The sequence below is a fragment of the Caenorhabditis remanei genome, chromosome IV (genome assembly GCF_010183535.1).
Source record: "Caenorhabditis remanei strain PX506 chromosome IV, whole genome shotgun sequence".
Classification (NCBI taxonomy): Eukaryota; Metazoa; Nematoda; class Chromadorea; order Rhabditida; family Rhabditidae; genus Caenorhabditis; species Caenorhabditis remanei.
The window spans coordinates 7,809,193-7,830,667 of NC_071331.1; the positions used below are offsets into that span (position 1 = coordinate 7,809,193).

The 21,475-nt window shown below is 36.8% G+C and overlaps 7 protein-coding genes across 7 annotated transcripts; 5 read left to right on the forward strand and 2 right to left on the reverse strand.

The window, feature by feature from the left end:
• Positions 1 to 440: 440 nt before the first annotated feature.
• GCK72_012795 (uncharacterized protein) lies at positions 441 to 762 on the forward strand (the record flags this gene model as incomplete). The annotated part of the gene is made up of 2 exons (XM_053729409.1): positions 441 to 511; positions 576 to 762. 2 exons carry the CDS (start codon positions 441 to 443, stop codon positions 760 to 762), a joined length of 258 nt encoding a protein of 85 aa, XP_053584181.1.
• A 322-nt stretch (positions 763 to 1,084) lies between these two features.
• Positions 1,085 to 8,643, reverse strand: GCK72_012796 (uncharacterized protein; the record flags this gene model as incomplete). Its single annotated transcript, XM_053729410.1, has 9 exons — positions 1,085 to 1,177; positions 1,222 to 1,323; positions 1,369 to 1,605; positions 1,652 to 1,891; positions 1,944 to 2,186; positions 2,272 to 2,422; positions 8,100 to 8,208; positions 8,253 to 8,444; positions 8,595 to 8,643. The coding sequence occupies 9 exons, from the start codon at positions 8,641 to 8,643 to the stop codon at positions 1,085 to 1,087; spliced, it is 1,416 nt and encodes a 471-aa protein (XP_053584182.1).
• A 1,544-nt stretch (positions 8,644 to 10,187) lies between these two features.
• Positions 10,188 to 11,339, forward strand: GCK72_012797 (uncharacterized protein; the record flags this gene model as incomplete). Its single annotated transcript, XM_003094003.2, has 2 exons — positions 10,188 to 10,267; positions 10,319 to 11,339. 2 exons carry the CDS (start codon positions 10,188 to 10,190, stop codon positions 11,337 to 11,339), a joined length of 1,101 nt encoding a protein of 366 aa, XP_003094051.2.
• Positions 11,340 to 13,294: 1,955 nt separating this feature from the next.
• On the forward strand, positions 13,295 to 14,350 carry GCK72_012798 (uncharacterized protein; the record flags this gene model as incomplete). Its single annotated transcript, XM_003094020.2, has 2 exons — positions 13,295 to 13,452; positions 13,504 to 14,350. The coding sequence occupies 2 exons, from the start codon at positions 13,295 to 13,297 to the stop codon at positions 14,348 to 14,350; spliced, it is 1,005 nt and encodes a 334-aa protein (XP_003094068.2).
• An 881-nt stretch (positions 14,351 to 15,231) lies between these two features.
• On the forward strand, positions 15,232 to 15,603 carry GCK72_012799 (uncharacterized protein; the record flags this gene model as incomplete). Its single annotated transcript, XM_053729411.1, has 2 exons — positions 15,232 to 15,252; positions 15,298 to 15,603. The coding sequence occupies 2 exons, from the start codon at positions 15,232 to 15,234 to the stop codon at positions 15,601 to 15,603; spliced, it is 327 nt and encodes a 108-aa protein (XP_053584183.1).
• Positions 15,604 to 17,013: 1,410 nt separating this feature from the next.
• On the forward strand, positions 17,014 to 18,120 carry GCK72_012800 (uncharacterized protein; the record flags this gene model as incomplete). Its single annotated transcript, XM_053729412.1, has 2 exons — positions 17,014 to 17,097; positions 17,815 to 18,120. 2 exons carry the CDS (start codon positions 17,014 to 17,016, stop codon positions 18,118 to 18,120), a joined length of 390 nt encoding a protein of 129 aa, XP_053584184.1.
• A 1,426-nt stretch (positions 18,121 to 19,546) lies between these two features.
• Positions 19,547 to 20,959, reverse strand: GCK72_012801 (uncharacterized protein; the record flags this gene model as incomplete). The annotated part of the gene is made up of 2 exons (XM_003094001.2): positions 19,547 to 19,852; positions 20,891 to 20,959. 2 exons carry the CDS (start codon positions 20,957 to 20,959, stop codon positions 19,547 to 19,549), a joined length of 375 nt encoding a protein of 124 aa, XP_003094049.2.
• Between the last annotated feature and the right edge of the window lie 516 nt (positions 20,960 to 21,475).

Below are 21,475 nucleotides of genomic sequence, written 5' to 3' on the forward strand. Positions count from 1 at the left end.
GGTTTAATTCGAAGAATTGAAACCGTTTCGGACAAAGTTACAGGTCATCAAAGCTACAGTACCGGTCAAAATGTTGTCAACTTACAATTAGGCCGTTTTTAGTTGAAATTGTCCAACTTTGAGAGGCTGTCATGGTAATTCTGATTCTCAAGGAACGATTTATTTATAACTAATTGGATTCCAAATGAAGACGATACTCCTCAGGTACAATTAAGGTCAGTCCGTCATGATTTTTTATATATAATTATATTAATTAGTATCAATTTTGTAGAGAAAACAACTCAATGGTGAATCAATATCTGAAAGTGTACATATCCAAGGACTATGATATATTTATCTTGATAAAGTACATCGATCATCTATCCTACATTTTCAATATCACACTGACTGATCTGAAAGCGAAATAATAATAGATTTATATTGTGGGAATAGACAGAATAATGGCTATCACCTTCGAAAGCATAATTGAATTTGCTTTCATCCTCGCCGTGCTCTCTGCTTGTGCCGTATTGTAAGTTTTTGTTTCATTTGGACTTTTCCACCTCAATATTATCAAACACTTCAAAACATTTCAGATTTCGGCGTCTAGGGGAACGCGCCGCCATCAACAAGCCTCCACCGCCACCGAACCGCCGTCACCGTCACCAGAAAGATTCCCGGGAGGACGACGAAAGCGAACCCGCGTCGAGGACGAAATCAGAGACAGAACATTCCACCGCATCGTCGTCATGCCCGTTAGCTTCATACGCCTGTTGGAGTTGATGCGATTTGTTAATGTATATACTGGTCTTTTGGAAACATTCTCATTATTTTGAATATAATTTAATCTGTAACTAATCGATACTCACTAGTCATTTTATCACTTGATTATCCTACCATTTCGTGTATATTCATTACGTGTAATCGTCTAAAATCTCATAAACTCTGTGATATTTTTGTGCTAGGGTGAAATTAAAATTCATTTCAGAAAAAACAAAAGAAACAAGGTATACTTCAGGGTGCAATTCATTTGAGCTTGAGTTCTCTGAAATTGGAAAAAAGTTGATGGTTATTAGCAAGACTCCGCCCATTCCTGAAACATAACTCACTCTCTGATGAATTTCCGAATTCGTTTCCAAACAACTCGACAATTTTCAATATTGTCATGTGCTGCATCGGGAACCCATTCAGGAGTGACCTACAAAAGTATCAATGGAGCGAAGATGCAACAAGTGGGAATACCTTTGTAACTGCTCTCTGACATATCAACTCTCCGTGTTCAATCGGAACAGTTTTATCATCTTTTCCATGAATTACAAGAATTGGAATCGTGATTTCATGAATCTGAAATTAAGGGAATTCCGATAGAGCGCACTTGCACACTCTCACTTTATCAATGGTAACAAATCGATCCAGACAGCAAGTGGGCTTCTCCAAATGCTTCTTCCTTCCAATCATATTTCCGAAAACTCGAAGAAGTGAAGTGGGCGGGGCTTGTAGAATCACTCCAGCTGGCGGTTTCCGATCTTTTTCCTCTTTTAACAACTCAACAGTCGCAGCTGATCCAATTGAGAATCCAAGAAGAACGATACGACTCGGATCCACGTGTTTCTCCATTGTTATATACTAATTAGTTATAATTAGTTAATTGCCCAATTAACTCTCTAATTACCTGATAGATGGCTCGAATGTCAGCGTATAGATTGTGTTCGGAAGCGATTCCGCCACTAATCCCGTATCCAGAGTAATCATAACTGTACACTTCACACCGATAGAATCGAGCCAAATCTATCAGTGAGGGAACTCCGACGAGATGATCCGAAAGATCAGAACCATTCGGATGAGAGTATAAAAGAGTGAAACGAGGTGAAGAGGAGACATCTGGACACGGGATATGGATACATGCTATCGTCTGCAAATATCTGATATTCTGATAATTTATGAGAAAAGAAGAATACAAATACATTTCCATTTGCAGTTTTCAATGCGAATCCTCTCGCGTGTTTGACGTCTTCTGCACACGGATGACTCAGCCCGAAACGATACATTTCTCCAGGAATACACGCCTTCGCTCTCTTCAATTTCTTCAATTTCTTCTTTCGATCCCTCATTAAAATCGCTTCCGATTCTTCGTTCACTTCGAATGAAATGTCATTTGGAGGCGGTTTGAAGAAGTAGTATTCACGGCGGGGCGGCCAGAATGCACTCTGCAAAAACATGGACGTTTCGCAACTAGGACTTTTAGCAACCGAGTAAAGTGATTTCTTAGTTTCAAAACGTCCCCCCACTAACCCTCTGAATGAGACAACAGAACGGTGGACAACAACACAAGAAAGAGACACGTTTCACTCGTTGCCATTTCCCTTTTAATCCATCGATTGCATCGACAATACGGTAACACGGAGGGAATGGGCATACGCATGTTCGTTGCAGTTTCTTCGATCTGAAAAATCAGAGAGACGTTTTGAAACCAGGGAACATTTTGTAAAAGGGGGAATTTCAAAGGAAGGAATCTTGATGCCTGGAATTCCAAAATCAGGGAATTTTTCGATTACTGTATCCAATTGGACAGTTCTGAACCGAAATCCTGCTAATTGTTGGAAGTCATATTCGAAAAAGTACCGAAAGTTTACTGTTTCTACAATGTTTGAAATTTTCAAGCAGTTTTCAGAAATTGGTTTTCCGTTTCTTAGAATTGTTTCATTTTTAGAAATTCACACCAGACCCGGGACGTTTCGAAAACCAGGCGTTCGGAAACCAGGCATTTCGTCACCAAACATTTAAAAAATCAGTAAAAAATGAGGCACTTTCTATTTTAAAAACCGGGAATTGGTAACAAAGATTACTGTATCTGGGAAGTAATATTCAATATGATGCTTCGTGTCTTTTAATATTTAACCTGGCGCACAGTTTCCAAATATTCATTGCATGAGAATACTGTATCAAGAAGTTTTGAAACTTGAGCAAAAATTGTCGATTATTTCAAGTCCAGGTGGAAATTAGGTTGTTACATTTTTCTACCGAAAAGCGTACCCAGGGAAAGAAATAGGAGGATGATTCAGAAATTCAGAGGGATTCGATAAGCTCTAATAAAATTCGCTTGAAAGTCTTGAAATAAGAGAAACTGTGATATTACCCATCCGCCGGTGGCTGACCACTCGCTCAAAGTTCGGCCCGGGGTCGCGGAGTGGGTCTCGTTGCGGAATTTCGATTTACGGCGGCTCTTGACCGTACTTTAGCCATAAAAAAGTTTTATACTACGGTTTTCGCGTCGAGACCCACTTCGAGTCCCCGGGCCGAACTTTGAGCGAGTGGTCAGCCACCGGCGGATGGGTAATAGTTTATTATACAGATTACTGTTTTTACAAAGTTATATCTGATCGAGATTCTCTGGTTTTCCATTAGTTGATTGGTACAATTATGCCTCACTTTTCACTAGCTAATCAGTCAAATTTGACGCTGAAATTGAGGATTACTGTATCTAGAAAGTCATATTAAATTAAGAGTTTCCGGTTTTTCAGTAAGCATATTTCGCAATAATGAGTCATTAGAAGAAGCTGCGGTAGCTGGAAAAGTTCCTATTTCTAGGGAATAAGCTAGAAAATCCAAAAAAAAATTACTGTTTCATCATCATTTATAGTTTTTGCTCATTCTGGAAATGGTACTAGGCAGATTGTGGAGTGTTCTGAAATGCAAATCTCTAAAGATGATAGCTCCGCCCACCAGAGCTGTGCGGAAGTAAAATTTTCGAAAAAGGAAGGCGGAAGAAGGAAAAGGAAGTTAATTTTGATAATGACAAATTTGAGGAAATTTTTTCTAGTCATTACTAAAAACGAATTTCGGCGTTGTTTTCATACAACATTCCATCAAAAATCACCAAAATTATTGTAAACTTTACACGAAAGTCGGAAGTGGCAAAAAAATTTCAACGGAAGACGGAAGTGGGAAGTCGGAAATAAAGTTTCTAAAAATGAAGTCGGAAGAAGGAGTTCCGCACATCTCTGGAGTGTGGTGTGGAGGGACGTTTTGAAACCGGAAGACAGTTTGTAACACGGGGAATTTCAAAGGAAGGGATCATAGTTGTCCGGAATCCGGATTCCGGAAATTCCGGATTCCGGAATTCCGGGTTTTTTTTTGACATTCCGGTTCCGGTTCCGGTTCCGGATTCCGGAAAATGAAAATTTTCATTCCGGTTCCGGATTCCGGATTCCGATATTTAAAAAATTTCATTCCGATTCCGGATTCCGGATTCCGGTTTTTTGAATTTTTTTTCCGGAATTTCGAATTTTAAATTTAAAATTTTTTTTTGAGTTTTAAAGACAACTGCATAACTTCTTTTTCGGTTTTGAACCTCAAAAGTAGTTTTAAGACGCACTCTCCGAGTCGATCGAGCATCGATCAACAGACCATGTTCACCCGAAAAAAGTTGACCATCTCCGATTTGTCAATCCTTTTGATCAAAGACACTATCAAGTGTCCTCAGTAAATTGGGGTACTTTTTGGCCAGGTCCGTCACCTGGGTACCTAGAAAAATCAAAAAATCGATATTTTTCGAAAATTTTTCCTGAAGTAGTTAGCTATGAAATCTCAACGGGAAATTAATGTAGACACTATTTTAAGCATTTTTTGTGTTTAGAACAAAATTCCAGCTCAACACCTTCATAGTGAAAATTTTGAAAATTCATGAAATTTTCGGGTTTTTTTCATGAAATCGTTTTTATCTCGACAGTGACACAAGAAGACAGCGTTTTTTATTTAATATTCGGAATCTACATAAAATTTGGTATCGGAAACATGTTGTCCCTACTCGTAACTCGGGGACCAAAGAACGGTTTTTGAGGGAAGAATGAGAAAAACTTGGATTTTAATTTTCGAGGTCCTCCGGTAAATCATTTTTGATGTTCCAAAACAAAGGTTTTTTAAATTTTTTTATTCAGTCATGTCATTTTATTTTATTCCCAACACGATTTTCGATCATACCATAAAATTTTTTTCGAAAAAATTGAATTTTTTGAATTTTTGAAATTTTTTCCTGAAATGAATCATTTGAACTGAAATATGAAGGATAACTATATAAAATTAAGAGGATATGATTGAAACATAATTTAGGTTTATGAAAAAATTAATTTCCATCATCGGGTCATCTGCAACGTACGATTTCATGATGAAATTTAGAGAAATGTTCAACTACGGTAGTTGATGCATAGGAACTTTGTACTTGCAACGTTATTTGGCAAAGGACTGTGTTGAAAATGACAGAAAACATAAGAAAACTGCAAAAATTGATTAATATAGCGAGAATTTCGAAAAAAAAATTGAAAAAAAACCTTTTCTGACTTCCAAAAAAGGTCAGACCATTGAACATGTATGAGTCTCTTTTTTTCAATTTTTTTTCGAAATTCTCGCTATATTAATCAATTTTTGCAGTTTTTTAATGTTTTCTGTCATTTTCAACACAGTCCTTTGCCAAATAACGTTGCAAGTACAAAGTTCCTATGCATCAACTACCGTAGTTGAACATTTCTCTAAATTTCATCATGAAATCGTACGTTGCAGATGACCCGATGATGGAAATTAATTTTTTCATAAACCTAAATTATGTTTCAATCATATCCTTTTAGTTTTATATTGTTATCCTTCATATTTCAGTTCAAATGATTCATTTCAGGAAAAAATTTCAAAAATTCAAAAAATTCAATTTTTTCGAAAAAAATTTTATGGTATGATCGAAAATCGTGTTGGGAATAAAATAAAATGACATAATTGAATAAAAAAACTTAAAAAACCTTTGTTTTGGAACATCAAAAATGATTTACCGGAGGACCTCGAAAATTAAAATCCAAGTTTTTCTCATACTTCCCCCAAAAACCGTTCTTTGGTCCCCGAGTTACGAGTAGGGACAACATGTTTCCGATACCAAATTTCATGTAGATTTAGATTTTCAAATAAAAAACGCTGTCTTGTCGTGTCACTGCCGAGATAAAAACGATTTCATTTAAAAAACCCGAAAATTTCATATATTTTGAAAATTTTCACTATGAAGGTGTTGAGCTGGAATTTTGTTCTAAACACAAAAAATGCTTAAAATAGTGTCTACATTAATTTCCCGTTGAGATTTCATTCCTAACTCCTTCAGGAAAAATTTTCGAAAAATATCGATTTTTTGATTTTTCTAGGTACCCAGGTGACGGACCTGGCCAAAAAGTACCCCAATTTACTGAGGACACTTGATAGTGTCTTTGATCAAAAGGATTGACAAATCGGAGATGGTCAACTTTTTTCGGGTGAACATGGGTGATCGAACGAGTCAGAGAGTGCGTCTTAAACTTTATATATCATTAAAAACACTCGAAAAAATGACTTGGCATTGCAAATTTATCGAATCATTCCGGATTCCGGATTCCGGGTTTTTTCGTCATTCCGGTTCCGGATTCCGGATTCCGGAAAATTAAAATTTTGATTCTGGTTCCGGATTCCGGATTCCGGTTTTTCGGAAAATGGCATTCCGTACAACTATGGAAGGGATCTTGAAACGTGGAATTATGAGTTCATGCTATTTCTGAATTGAGAACTTTCAATAAACTTTTCAATATGGACGTTTTGAAACAGTGAAAAGTCAAAACCGATTCATTTTTAAATGAGATAAATACATTGAAATCGGGACATATTGGAACAAGTAGTTTAGAAACTGAGACGTTTCAAAACCGGAACATTCTGGAACCGTCTCATGTTTAGAACATGGTCATTAAGAAACCGGTTGCAAATTTCTCAGTTTTCAAGTGACTTTCAGCATTCATATATCAAAACTTCACGATTTCGACAATTAGTTTTCGAAAAACTAATTGGTTTTCTAACGTCCCGGTTTCAAAATGGTCGTAATAAAAGTGTTAAAATTCAATTCTAATTAATCTTCTGGATGATTTTTTTGATTTACTATTAGTTACAGTACCGTGCACTGTCGGTACTACAAACCTAGGATATGAGTCGTCTGATTCTCAGATTCAGAAACCGAAGCATTCGAAACGTTGTGGTCGGAAGCCTAATCAGTTTTCAAATGTCCCAGTTTCAAAATGTTTCCAAAAAAAGAGTTAAAAATGAATTTTATTCCGGGGTCAAATTGATTCACTGACTTCTTTACTATCATTTAGAGTTCAGAGATATATAATTTTGATCTTTTCAATTGAAAATGACTAGCTTTGAGAGTGTGTCTTGGTATCGTTAAGTAATGCACAAAGCGGATATTTTATGAATTATACAGAACAAAAGTAGATCTTCATTTTTGTAGTTGACAACATTTTTGTACGGACACTCCCTAGCAAGTTACATATCGACAAAGTAATTTCTACATTTTCAGTGCAAATGATTTTTGAGCTGTCCCCTTAAAATGACCATAACTCTCTAGGGAGTGTCCCTACAAAGAAGTTGTCAATTACAAAAATGAAGCTCTACTTTTTATCTGCATCGATTCATAAAAATTTTATTTGGTTGGACAATCAGTGATACCGTAATGTCATCTCAAAGTTGGAAATTTTCAACTGAAAAATACCAAATTGTATATTTTATTGCACGGCAGAGTTGTGCGGAATGACATTTTTCGATTTCCGGAATTTGGAATCCGGAACCGGAATGACGAAATAACCCGGAATTTCGGAATCCGGAATGCGGAATAATTAGATAAATTTGCAAGGCCCAGTCATTTTTTCGAGTGTTTTTGATTATAAATAAAGTTTAAAACTACTGTTGAGGATCAAAACCGAAAAAGAAGTGCTATAGTTGCTTTTTGAAATCAAAAAACAATTTTAAACTTCAACTTCTGGATTCCGGAAAAAGGAAACTCAAAAACCGGAATCCGGAACCGGAACCGGAATGTCAAAAAAACCCCGGAATTCCGGAATTTCGGAATCCGGAATCTGGATTACGGACAACTCTGCTGCACGGTACTGTATAAGACCAACTACTCATGGGGACTAATGGCAAAAAATACCAAAAGACATTATGATACTGACATGACACAGTATTTTCCAGACATCTTTCAGTTAAAAATTATGTTTCAACCTCTCCATGAGTAAAGTTAGTGAATTCTTCACTTCAATCTCCTCCCCGTAGCCGACCTAACTCACTTGCACTTTTCAATCTTTTCAAGAAACCAGTCCTCATCTCTCAATGTTTTATCATTATTTCTCACTAGATCCGCATCGATATTCACTGATTTCTCATCTGGTTCACTCTCTGAAATCTCTTTCAATTATTCTTCGCTCCTGAAATTCCCTCACTTTTATATCTGACTCTCCTCGTCGAGTAACCCGATAAAATGATCTTATTCTGGTGTTGTTCACTTCCTTTTTCTTTATCAATTTGGAATTTTTGTGATGATTTTTCAGACATTTCTTGAGTCACATCTAGAGTCATTTCCTCTTTTTCAACTTTCTTTTGAATTCTGTCGTTTCGAGGAGGACTTCGGTTCGCTGAAAATTGTAGCAAGAATATACAGTCGATACAATATTGTGAAAAATAACCCAAAAACAACCTAGAATTTTTGAAACTGTTTCTGACTTTTGCAGAATAACAAATTCAAAATCACAATAATAATACCTTCAATGATTGCTGAAACTCACAATTCCTGTCACTTCTCTCCTTGTTTTGATCATTTTTTGAATTAGTCATTCGGTCTCTGTCGTAGAATAGAAATAGTCAGATTTCTTCCAATAGAATACACGTTTAAGATGACACGTGGAATGGACGATTTGGGAAAATAAAAATGGGGACACGGGGTGGACACGTACAAATATATTCAGAGAACTTTGGTTTCGAGAGACACGATTTTTACAACCGCGCTCTACCGTAAAGATAGAAAATTGTGGGCGAAATTGAGATACTCAGAGAAAAAAGAGACAATTCCTAAGGAGATTTCGGTGGAGCGCACTTGTAGGTACTGTGCTGAGCAGGTATAATGATATAGAAACAGTTACATTCTTCAGGTTGAAAAATCTAAAACAGTGTTTTTTTTTCTGTTTCAGTATAGAAGTTTATAAAATTTCAACATGTACTAAATCAACGGGTCTTCGCCTCTGATATCATTATCTCGAAACAGTGATTTGCGCCTAAAATGGATAATGAAATCAATTTTTATTTTCTCTATTTGCATTATCTATGATAATAGCCAGTAAAAGATAACATTTCAACAGGAAGCTAGAACGAATCGTTGCATTTAAGGATGCCGTTTTCACTACTAAATACCTGAAACAGAGACTCTTGACTTGCAATTTTCAAGAAAATATTCTGCTATTCGTTGATGTGTCGCGGGTCGGGCTAGAAAGGCTTTTTTGGTCATTTGCGCGCTTTTTGGCACTTCTTCCCGGATTAACGAATAGCGATCCGGCCCGTATTATATCTGTGACATAGAACTCGTCGAGTTCTACACTTTTGTATATTTTTCAGCTCATAACATTGAGTTTGACGCTAGTTACGAGCCGGCCCGTGTTGGCCCGTTTCGGCCCGGTTTGCAAGTATGAATGTAACCGTAATGTGTCTATTATATCCCGTTCGAAACTCAAAGTTTTTGCTTTTAGTAAAGATTTACTGAAACAGTTACATACAGTACTTCCCATGAAGAATGCTCCATATGCAGTTTTTTGAGTACTGTGCTTAAAATTGATAATATTCAACGAAAACTGCAAATGTCCCATTTTTATGACTAGTACTGTAGTTTAGGACAGCCGGTAGTCATAGCATTTTTTAGTTGGTTTTAATCGAGATAGCTCGTACCCATTTCTACTATTCATTCTATAACTTCTAACTATTATATAACTCAAATATTCATCGTCATCAGTCTCTGTGCAATGCAGTTGCGATGTTGGTTTGAATCCTACGACGACCTAGGGGTAGCAGCTGAAAAAGCTGCATAATAGGGTGCACAACTTTATGACCCTACTCGGGGTGGGACTTCCAGGTAAAAGCCATGAGCGCGCCAGTTCTGTCTCTTAACATTTCTGTCTGTTTTAGGTAGATTGCAATCTTTATTGGCTGGTATACGGGCAAGATCAATTATTCTTCTCAGTAGAGTAGTATTATTTGGCTTTGCAGAGACCGCGACGCGGCACTCTGGGTCGGTCGGGGAAGATAACAATGGAGAATAGATAGATGTTAATCTTCCCGAAGTGCCGCGTCTACTCATCCTACTCATTTGTATTTCCACTCCTTCTACCGAGATGACGACTGCATTTCCTCTTCTCCGTCTTCCGTACCTTGTACTTATGCCTATCTTGGAACAAATGGAATTCATGGAAAGGTGAGTGAAAACTTATATGACTTATGTTTCCATTACGCTTTCTTTTTTCAGAATTGTACTCTCGGTTCTCTCCAAACGGGCCAGAATGTTCGTGAAACTTCTGAAAATGAACTGTGGGTATATCATTTTAAGAATCAAGTATGGCACCATCGAGATGAAAGTGCTGCTTGATCGCTACAAAGAATTAAAACTAGAAATGTATCCGAGTGGATATTTGGAGTTTAGATATGAGCAGGATGTATTCTTATGTAACACAATGAGAGTCCCTCCAATGGACTATGCCGGATGGGTTATGGACGTCCTGCACTGCGATTCGATTCATATGTTCAGAATCGCTGAAATATCTCCATGCAATATTTTCCCTCTTCTTGTGAACCTCCCGAAAATTGATTGCGTCGAAGTTCACAACGATTTGTCCGCCGTTTCTCTAGTAAACTCACGGCTTATAAAAGTTTTGAGAATCGTTTTGCCAGTATCTTCTGTAGTTGCCATTCCCGATTTCTTCCTAAACCTCAAGTATCACCGAGAAATTCTCCAAGGAAATTTTGACGAATTGAAAATGGAAAATGATTGGAAAAAAAACGTGCCAAATCGCAAAATTAAGTTTTCTCTAAACGATTTGAGGATCACAAACGCTAAGACGCTTGAGCTTTTGTACGTCTCTCTTAACGTAAAAGACCTAAACCTCTTTTTCAAGTTGTGGATGAAGAAAAAATGTAATGCTCGACTGGAATACTTGGGCGTGAGGCAAAAGGGCAATTTCGATAAAGATCTCCTTCTGAAAGGACTCAACGCTGTTCCAGTTCCCATTGAAAGGAATCGAACATTCCGGATTTTGGGGAAAGTACAACAGCTGCGTTTGGATGAGGAGACTTCCGCCGAATTTGATATAACAAGAGTCGACGGGAGAACAGCAACAATCATATCCAATGGAGATGACACTTTTCATTTCTACGTTTGGCCAGAATCTACTAATGATGCAACAAATATTGAGCCAAATCAGTTATCGTTCATGCGTGTATTTTCTTGGTTTTCTTCTTTTTACAATTCATGTGTTGATCGTTTCAAATAACTGTTTTTTTGCTTGTGAATGCTTTTTCAATTTTTCTTCCAGATGCCGGAATATATCTATCTCTTGTCTTGTATTTTCAGACCCATTTGTTTTCCTCATTCTTTTTTCATTTTGTTACTTCATTAATTTTCTTATCCATACTGTGTGCTTGCTGATTAATATTTCCTGTTCCGATTTTTCACGAAAAAAAATTTCAAAAGAAAATTCCTTCAAATTTCATGTAGATTCCGAATCTGGAAAGATCTCATCTTAACAAATAATCATTTTTTGAGTTATTAATCGAAAAAATAGAGTAAAAAAGCTTAAATTATTGTACACATTCACATTTTTATTTAATTTTCACTTTTTATTCGAAAACTTTACTTTTTTCACAAAAATTTCCACAAAGAATTCAAAAACTCAAAATGTTTTTAAAAAATGTTTCAAAACGGGCCGAGCCGGGCCGGGCCGGGCCGAGCCGGGCCGTGATTTTTCCTGATTTTGGCCCGGCCCGTGACAAGTCTGGAAAATAGGCTTTTCTACAGCCAAAAACCAATGATTTTAGCGAGTTTTATGATTTTTCTCTTGGAATTTGGAATATTTGCGAAAAAAATTTACTTCCTACTTCCGACTTCCGTTTTGAAAAAAATCACTTAACTCTGATCCATATCTGATAATGCAATATCAGTAATAAGTTAGCGTTGTTGACGAAACAGTCGGAATATTGATTTTCTGAATTTTCTTATTGAGAACCTTAAAAGCAAAACATTTGCTGTTCCAGTACTCTCCTCCGCCAAATATTTTTTCTGTTTCATACTTTCTATGTATTACTCTCATATTCATTGATCTCCATTAGCAAAAGTCCCAGCACTCTATTGTTACATTTGTTTGATAAATGTCGGTTAGTCAATGTAATCGTAATGTATTGATTTATGTTTTCTCATAGTTGTATTTCTACATAGTCTTATGGTGACCTTACACCACTTTCCATCTGCACATACTCAGAAAAAAACTGGACCTTTCAACAGTGTCATTCGGTGTGAGTGGTTGTTGTTGTGTTTTCCCTAGTTAGTTGATAGTCTCCCACCACTTTATTGATTCTTGTAGTTTGTGCATTTGAAAGAGCTTGATCAGTTTTATAAGTGTGTCAAGTTTGATAAGAACCGCACACAGATTGATTGAGATGTGTGTCCTCTACCGACGCGATTGGGGTATGAACAACTTGAAATATGGTCTGATTGACCGAGAAAAGGCTGTAACTCGGTCGTTATGTTGAATATTGAGGATCTCTTTGATAGTAATCGGGCCGAAGGCCCTGAAACTCTTGATGACCTGGCAAGCATAGCAGAGCCCGCCGGCAGGCGGGGGACTCTAGTCTCCCACCACTCTATTGATTCATGAAGTTTGTCAATAAGACAACCGTGTCATGTCCTCATATTGACTTAAATATTCACGTAAAATCAACTATCGATTTGTTTCTTTTTAGTAAAAAAAACTTCCTGAAACAGTGACATACAGTACTGGTCATGAAGAATGCGACATTTGCAGTTTTTGGTTGAAAATGTTCAACTTTGTGAGTGTGACACGGCCTCACTGATAATCTCACAATATGGTTTGTTTTTGGAATGTCTAGGTTAACAATTTCTTGTACAGTCACTTCCTAACAGATTGTCGATGTAAAACAGCTCAAAAAATTTACGCTTAGCACTGAACAACGATTGTGTGAGTAACCTTGACAATCGATAACTCACTAGTTCATTGTAAGTTCTGTATCTTCCCTATTGTGCAAACAAGGGAAGATTCATCTTCACATTTTCTTCCCAGTGCTCGAAAAAGACAGATGCTGATCCTGCGCGCGCGCTTTCTAGGAAAACGCTCATTAGCTGCTCACTGTCTCAGTCATTCATTCACTCTTGTCTTTCGTGTCGTCGTTCACCTTCTCCCTTCTTTCCCTCAATTCCCACATTCATTCAGCTATGGATGCCGATATGGATATCGCTGACAAGGAATTCATCAAATTTTTTTCAAAAACTGCTTCGAAAGTCAACTGCTCGGTATATCGACGAGACTTGATCCGCGCCTTCATTGCGGAAGGAGGCATTGATACTCACAGACGATATGTCCATAATACTAAGTAAGTTTTATTAGAAAACCTAGAATGTGTAATTCTCGATTTGATTTCCAGAATGACGAGGATGATTCTCGGTAGCGAGTACTCAATGGAGCAGAAGGCAAAGATGTTCTTCGTGGCGAGAGTCCCAATGACTGACACGGAATTTCTCAGAAAGCTGGAACAAGATTTCACCGTCAAGACAAGCCAGAAAATGATTATTGGGTTGTACTCGAAAACCGATGGAAAATCAATATTCGAGGCGGTGGATTCAAAGCAAAAAAGGATTCGAATCGGACCAGCTCCCTCTACTCCAACGACAAGTGGTCCAGTGAAGCGGGCGGCCTCGGAGCCTCTTATTCCAAGCCCAGAGCAGAAGAAGATGGCCATGGAGCTGCACGATTCAAAAGAGACACCTACACCAGAAGTATCAATGGTCAGACCAAATCCGAATACACCCGAACTGGAAATTCAGAGTGTTGTTCCACCTACAATCATCCCAGCCTGTCGTAACCATGTGATCGTCAATTTCCTCCAGCGACTCCAGATGACGATCACTGGATTTCACAGACATGAGTTGGGCGGTCTCTGCAAGAAGATTAAGGAGGCAATCCAGTTGGTAGGAAGCAGTGAGATAGTCCAACTTCCGTTTCGCATTGCTGAGATTATGAATATGTTCATGGGAAAACTGAAGGGACAGAGATGTGTTGGGCCTCTCAATGGGGAGTTCTTTATTTTCGAGTGGGACCTCGTGGACATCCTGTTGGGGCGTATGGAAGATTGCACATCGTTGGAGCATTTTGTGGAAGCATTGAAGAACAAGCAAATGAAAGTTAGAATGAATGAAGAACTCATTGTGTCTTACTTGGAAGTCGGCGAAGTGTTCTCGAACTTTGTTGGTTATATTGCTGATAAGTGTTAGTTATTGATTTGCGTCTATTACTTGTTCTGACTTACTACTTGAGAACTTTAATAAAATACATTAATTGAACCTACGTTTTATTTCAGCTATACATTTTCCTGCCGTATTAAATATTTTACGTAAGAAGACCAACATTTACCGTTTTCACACTAAAATTATATTTACATTAGGCTAGGATGATTGATTTTTTTTTCAATTCTTTCACTTCGAAAATGTAAGAACATTTTCTGGAGACATCTTGTTCAAAAACAGAGCAAAAGTTGGATGAGACGAAGCCTGTTTCACTTCTTCATTATTTGAAATATGCTGAAAAATGCTTTACTACTTCTTGATATTCCGGTTGAATTTTGTAACTTTGAACTGTCCTATAACTTTTGCACCCCTTTCTAATCATAAAATCAGATTCCGCAAACTACAAATATCTGAAAACCTGTCAAGTGTGTACTTTCAATTCTTTAAATAACAAGATTAAACTTCTTCTTTCTTGTTTTCTTATTAAATTTCGCTGTAACAGAATTGTTATAATCCGAAAATGAAATGAAAATACTAATGGTCCAAACCTATGAATACAATTCTTCCAACGGTGTCCTGCTGCTTTCGAAACTTTCAATTTTGAAACGTGTAGGTGGCTCCCGATGATCACTTGGTATAAACTCTTGATCTAAACTCTTGATCGCAGTATTCATTCAATGAAAATCACTGGTGGAACTCGTGGATGAAATCAAATCCACGGTATCCCGCTGTCAAAGATTCAAACTTTGAAAATCATGTGGGTGGTTCACTTGGTATAAGTTTTTGGTCTAAACAGTTTACATGGTTTTTAATAAACGGGAGTGTGGGTGGTGTAAACTCTTGATCTCGGATTCAATGGAAAAGTCAGTATGTTACGAGCATCCACCATGGTAAGTTCTCTTTCAGTCCAAAGAATCTCATTTCCACATTTCCAGATGTTCCGTTACTTCATGCTCTTCGCTCTCGTCTCAGCTGCCTCTGCAGTCACCCGTGCCATCTGTGAAAACTACTGTTCTTCTGTCAACGGAAGAGCATCTTACGACAATTGCTCTCCATGGATCAGTTTCGCCACCCAACAAAACCAGACCTGCTACAATGAGTGTGTCTATAAGTGTGCTGTTGTCTACAAAGGATCTTGCATGACTGGAAACAAATACCGTTGCTGTCTCGAGACATTCCCAGCCAAAAAGCAGCCATTCAAGATCAGTGGATGCAACAAACTCTACAATAATCTCATCTAATCAGTCATATTTGAGTCAATAAATTAACTGCAGTCCGAATATTCTCTGTTTTTATAGTTTAATCAGTGTTTGGGTATCGAAAACTAAAATAATTTATTGTTTCACCGAGTATCAAGTTAGGAACAATGAAATGTACAAACACATGTAGAGAAACCACTCTCTTGGAAATTGCATCTTTCCAAGCATTGTTTAAACTCCACGAGCATCGACTCTTACTACGTCTCAAACGCGTGGTCGTTAGATAACTCCGCGAAATTTATTTGAATATCTCTATCGGAATTGCAGAATGAAAATATTAGCTACTGCTTTATGCACTCATAATGTTTCTGAATTCATAAATAATATTTTGTTTTGTATTGATCTAGATGTTACCGAAGAATTACTCGTCATAATTTCTTTATCACATCAGATGCATATGAAACCGGCAAAAACGGAATAATTATTTCATGATGAGTCAACTGATTTTGCTCAAATCTCTTCAAGTTTATTTTAGAATAAAATTCATACCTAATTTAGGTCATGATTGTTACAGTAAGTTTTCAGAATCGGAAGTGTTCAAATCATCGAAGCTATGATTTTTTATTATTCAAAAACATATAAATTAAATACCTTGCACACCTGTTGGACGATTCCAATGCGGAGATTCGTAAACGCTCTGTTTGATGTAAATTTTAAGTCCGCTGGCAGGTACCACTTCTTTCACTCAGACACTACTTCTTACTTTTTTTAAACTTAGAAATACTCACGATGCAATTCATCGTTGTTGGTCTTTAAAAAAAATCTTTTCAATTTTGAAAATTTTCTGATAAAATAGCTGTTTCATCAAAAACTTATTTAAAAATGTGAAAAAGAATAATAATGTGCTCCTGACTAACCAAAAAAACCAAAAATAACTTCAACTTCCTTTATTGATCTTAAGTTCTGAAAAAAGATTCATGAAAAGCTTCTTTCTTGTAATTCTTACGAATAAGACAACAAATTGTATTCAAAAACAAGGTAATTATAAGCTTTTTTTCACTTCTGAAGAACAGTATCATTTGTACTTCGAATCACAAAAGCCCGTCAGTACCAGAGATGTTGGGAAGTGAAAATTTTCTTAACCGGAAGTCGGAAGTCGGAAGTTGGAAGTGATTTTTCTTATCAGGAAGTCGGAAGTAGGAAGTCGGAAGTAAAATTTCTTATCCGGAAGTCGGAAGTAGGAAGTCGGAAGTAAAAAAACACCCGGAAGTCGGAAGTTGGAAGTAGATTTTTTCGCAAAGATTCAAAAACTAATTGAAAAAGTTCATAAAATTCGCGAAAATCAGTGGAAAATTAGTTTTTGGCTGAAGAAAAGCCTATTTTCTATCCTTTTAGACCATTTTTCCATGTATTTCTGCGAAATTTACTTTTCCGAAATTTCACCGTTATGTAATGACAGAAGTCGGAAGTAAAATTCCTTATCCGGAAGTCGGAAGTCGGAAGTCGGAAGTGAAATTTCTTATCCGGAAGTCGGAAGTAGGAAGTCGGAAGTGAAAAAAAACCCGGAAGTCGGAAGTCGGAAGTCGGAAGTCGGAATTCCCAACAACACTGGTCAGTACCCTATTGTTACCGTTTTATTTGTTTGATAAATGTCGGTTTGTCAATGTAACCGTGCTATATTGATTTATATCCCGTCTGAAACTCAAAACGCGAAATCTACATGAACTATCACTAACAACGCATCCAAAATTTACATAACCACGTTTTCTCATCGTTCGGTTTCTACACATTCCTATGGACTTTCCATCTGCACGTATCGATAATTCTTTTGGAAATTTCAATTTTGAATCGTGTAGGTGGCTCCGATCACTTGGTATACACTCTTGATCTAAACATTTGATCGCAGTATTCATTCAATAAAAATCACTGGTTGAACTTGTGGGTGAAATCAAATCCACGGTACCCCGCTGTCAAGGATTCAAACTTTGAAAATCATGTGGGTGGCTCACTTGGTATAAACTCTTGGTCTAAAAAGTTTCAATTTTCAATAAACGGGAGTGTGGGTGGTGTAAACTCTTGATCTCGGATTCAATGGAAAATCCAGAATGTTTCAATCAAAAAGACATCCCGCCGAGTTATACGATTCACATAAAAGGGAGCCAATACAATACATTCCTCATCAGTTTCTACTGACCAGCATCCACCATGGTAAGTTCTCTTTCAGTCCAAAGAATCTTATTTCCACATTTCCAGATGTTCCGTTACTTCATGCTCTTCGCCCTCGTCTCAGCTGCCTCTGCAGTCACTCGTGCCATCTGTGAAAACTACTGTTCTTCTGTCAACGGAAGAGCATCTTACGACAACTGCTCTCCATGGATCAGTTTCGCCACCCAACAAAACCAGACCTGCTACAATGAGTGTGTCTATAAGTGTGCTGTTGTCTACAAAGGATCTTGCATGACTGGAAACAAATACCGTTGCTGTCTCGAAACATTCCCAGCCAAGAAGCAGCCATTTAAGATCAGTGGATGCAATAAACTCTACAATAATCTCATCTAATCAGTCATATTTGAGTCAATAAAATAACTACAGTTTGAACGTTCTCTGTTCAAATCGTTCAAGCAATGTGTAGGTATCAAAAACACAGATGACTCACTTCGACCGAGTATCAAGTGTTTTAGGATCTCTCGCGGAGAATACGGTACGGAGCTAAAAAAAGAAAAATCGAGTAATGTCATGTCGCGAAATTTGCCGAAACGTTCTCTATTGGAGTTCCAGAATGAAAGTAAAATGCATTATTTCACATATTAGCTAACATATGATTAATATTTTGGTTTGTATTGATCCGAATGTTACCCATGAATTACTCGTCATAATTTCTTTATCACTTCAGATGCATATGAAACCGCTAAAAACTGACTAACTAATTCATCTCTAATTTGTTTTTATTACAACCCGAAATTTCTCATTGAGTCAGTTCTTTCGCATACAGGATTTCCATATTTCCACAAAATATTTCAAACTAGTCGTTAGCTGTGAGATTGAAGAAATGAAGAATGTCAAAGATTCTTCATAAAGTCCTTGTTTCATCAAAAACATAAATATAATAACAAGTGTAACTCTATGATAATGTTTACATTACCATTTCGATTAATAGTTAAGGAAGTTTTTGGGTGTGAATGAATAGTTTCTCTGTTCTCATTTAATGTTTACAATCGGAGGTGTTCAAACCATCAAAACTATGATTTTTCTTAAAAAATGACCCGTTTTAGACAATTCAACGACGAAATTAGTTGGTCTTTTGGTAAATAATTGCAACTTTAAAGATTTTCTGATAAAATAGTTGTTTCATCAAAACTTTAATTGTATCTGTGAAATAGACTAACAATGCGCACTAGAGTCAGCTAAAAATAACATCGACTGTTCCTTAGTTCATCTTACGTTTTGAAAAATTTTCATTTCATGAAGATTCTTTCTTGAAATATTAATTATGAATAAAACAACAATTTGTATTTAAAATCACAGTAATTTGTACGCGTGTTTCTACTAGTAAAAACATTATTTAACTCCGAATCTCAAAAGCGCGTTCTTACCGATTTACATGTTTCATAAAAGTGGGTTGGTAAATGTAACAGTGGTACATCCCTTGCAAATCTCAAACCCCCAAGATCCACATTAACTATCACTAACAATGCATCCATTATTTACCTAAATACGTTTTTTCGACGTTTGTTATCACACAGTCTCTTGGTGACGTCATCATACTTTTCATCTGATGAATTTAGAAACATTCTGACTCTATTTTTCATTTAAGCACCGGTTTCTCACACACTACATATATGTTTTCGCACATTTCTTTGTTCCTAATACACTTGATACTCGTTGTAAATAAATTTTCTGTGTTCTCGATACCCAATCACTGAGTAAACTATAAAAACAGTGAATATTCAGACTGCAGTTATTTTATTGACTCAAACATGACTGATTAGATAAGATTATTGTAGAGTTTGTTGCATCCACTGATCTTGAATGGCTGCTTTTTGGCTGGGAATGTCTCGAGACAGCAACGGTATTTGTTTCCAGTCATGCAAGATCCTTTGTAGACAACAGCACACTTATAGACACACTCATTGTAGCAGGTCTGGTTTTGTTGGGTGGCGAAACTGATCCATGGAGAGCAGTTGTCGTAAGATGCTCTTCCGTTGACAGAAGAACAGTAGTTTTCACAGATGGCACGGGTGACTGCAGAGGCAGCTGAGACGAGAGCGAAGAGCATGAAGTAACGGAACATCTGGAAATGTGGAAATGAGATTCTTTGGACTGAAAGAGAACTTACCATGGTGGATGCTCGTCAGTAGAAACTGATGAAGAGTGTATTCCCATTGCTCCCTTTTATGTGAATCGGATAACTCGGCGGGGTGTCTTTGTGATTGAAACATACTGACTTTTCCATCCGAGATCAAGAGTTTACACCACCCACACCCCCGTTTATTGAAAATTGAAATTTTTTAGACCAAACGTTTATACCAAGTGAGCCACCCACATGATTTTCGAAGTTTGGATTTTTGACAGCGGGATACCGTGAATTTGATTTCATCCACGAGTTCAACCAGTGATTTTTATTGAATGAATACTGTGATCAAGAGTTTAAACCAAGTGATCACTAGGAGCCACCTACACGTTTCAAAATTAAAAATTTTCGAAAACAGCGGGACACCGTTGGAAGAATTTTTCAGGAGTACCAGTAGTTCAGGAGTACCATTAGTATTTTCATTTCATTTTCAAATTATAACAATTCTGTTACAGTGAAATTTAATAACAAAACAAGAAGAAGTTTAATTTCATTACTTAAAGAATTGATAGTGCACACTTGACAGGTTTTCAGATATTTGTAGTTTGTGGAATATATTGTTTTCTGGAAAGAAGGTGATGAAAAAACTGTAGAAAAGTTCAAAGTTACAAAATTCAATCGAAGAATCAAGAAGAATTTTAGCATTTTTCAACATATTTGAAATAATGAAGAAGTGAAATTGGCTACGTATACACTTTGACTACAGAAAGAACTCTCGGCATCAGACAAAAATAGAAAAATAGAATGAAAGGTCAGTTGACCGCTTTAGTTCAGAAACTTAAAAAGAAAAATGTTTCCTCTATTCCTTATCAATTCTGACTCTATCAGTTTGCAATAAGTGAGCATCATTGTCCGAATTTTCGATAACTAAGTTTGCAAACCCCCAGTCAAAATCTATTTGACATCCCAGTGATAAGAAATCCAAATCTGAACTACCAAATTTTCTTCAGTTCAGATCACGACGGTACGGTTACATACCTGATATTGAGAATTCAGTTTTTTGCTGTTTCTCAGTCCAAATATTGGTGCATCGGAATTCCAATACATATTAAGAAATAGGAAGTGTCAAAAAATTGAAAAGACGAAGTACAAAAATAAAGAACACAAGATTAATTTGCTGTTTTAGTGTACAGTTTTCTTTCTTTTCCAAACGTGAAATGTTGATTGTCATACAAAGTTTTTTGCTAGTTTCTGGAAAGCAACAACAAAAAAACACTTATTGTACAAATTTTTCATTTTTAGTATCAGTTTGTTTTTCTGAATGAGCAACTAGCAGAGTACGTCAAGTCCAAGATGTCGATCAATTTCTTCTTCAATCACTTCTTCTAACACAACCTACTACCATCCAACAACAGCATTGTTTTTTCACCAAGCGAAAGTAATCCTTATTTTCTCACAAGCATGCCTCGACTCACTTCGTATTCAACCTAATCCCTTAGAGCTTACTCTTAATATCAGACCTCATTTCTAATAAAAGAAATGAAAAAACACAAAAGACGATGACGGAGCCTCTTATATTTTGTGTTAAAGACTTCTGTTGACGTAGGTTGACTCTATATAAGC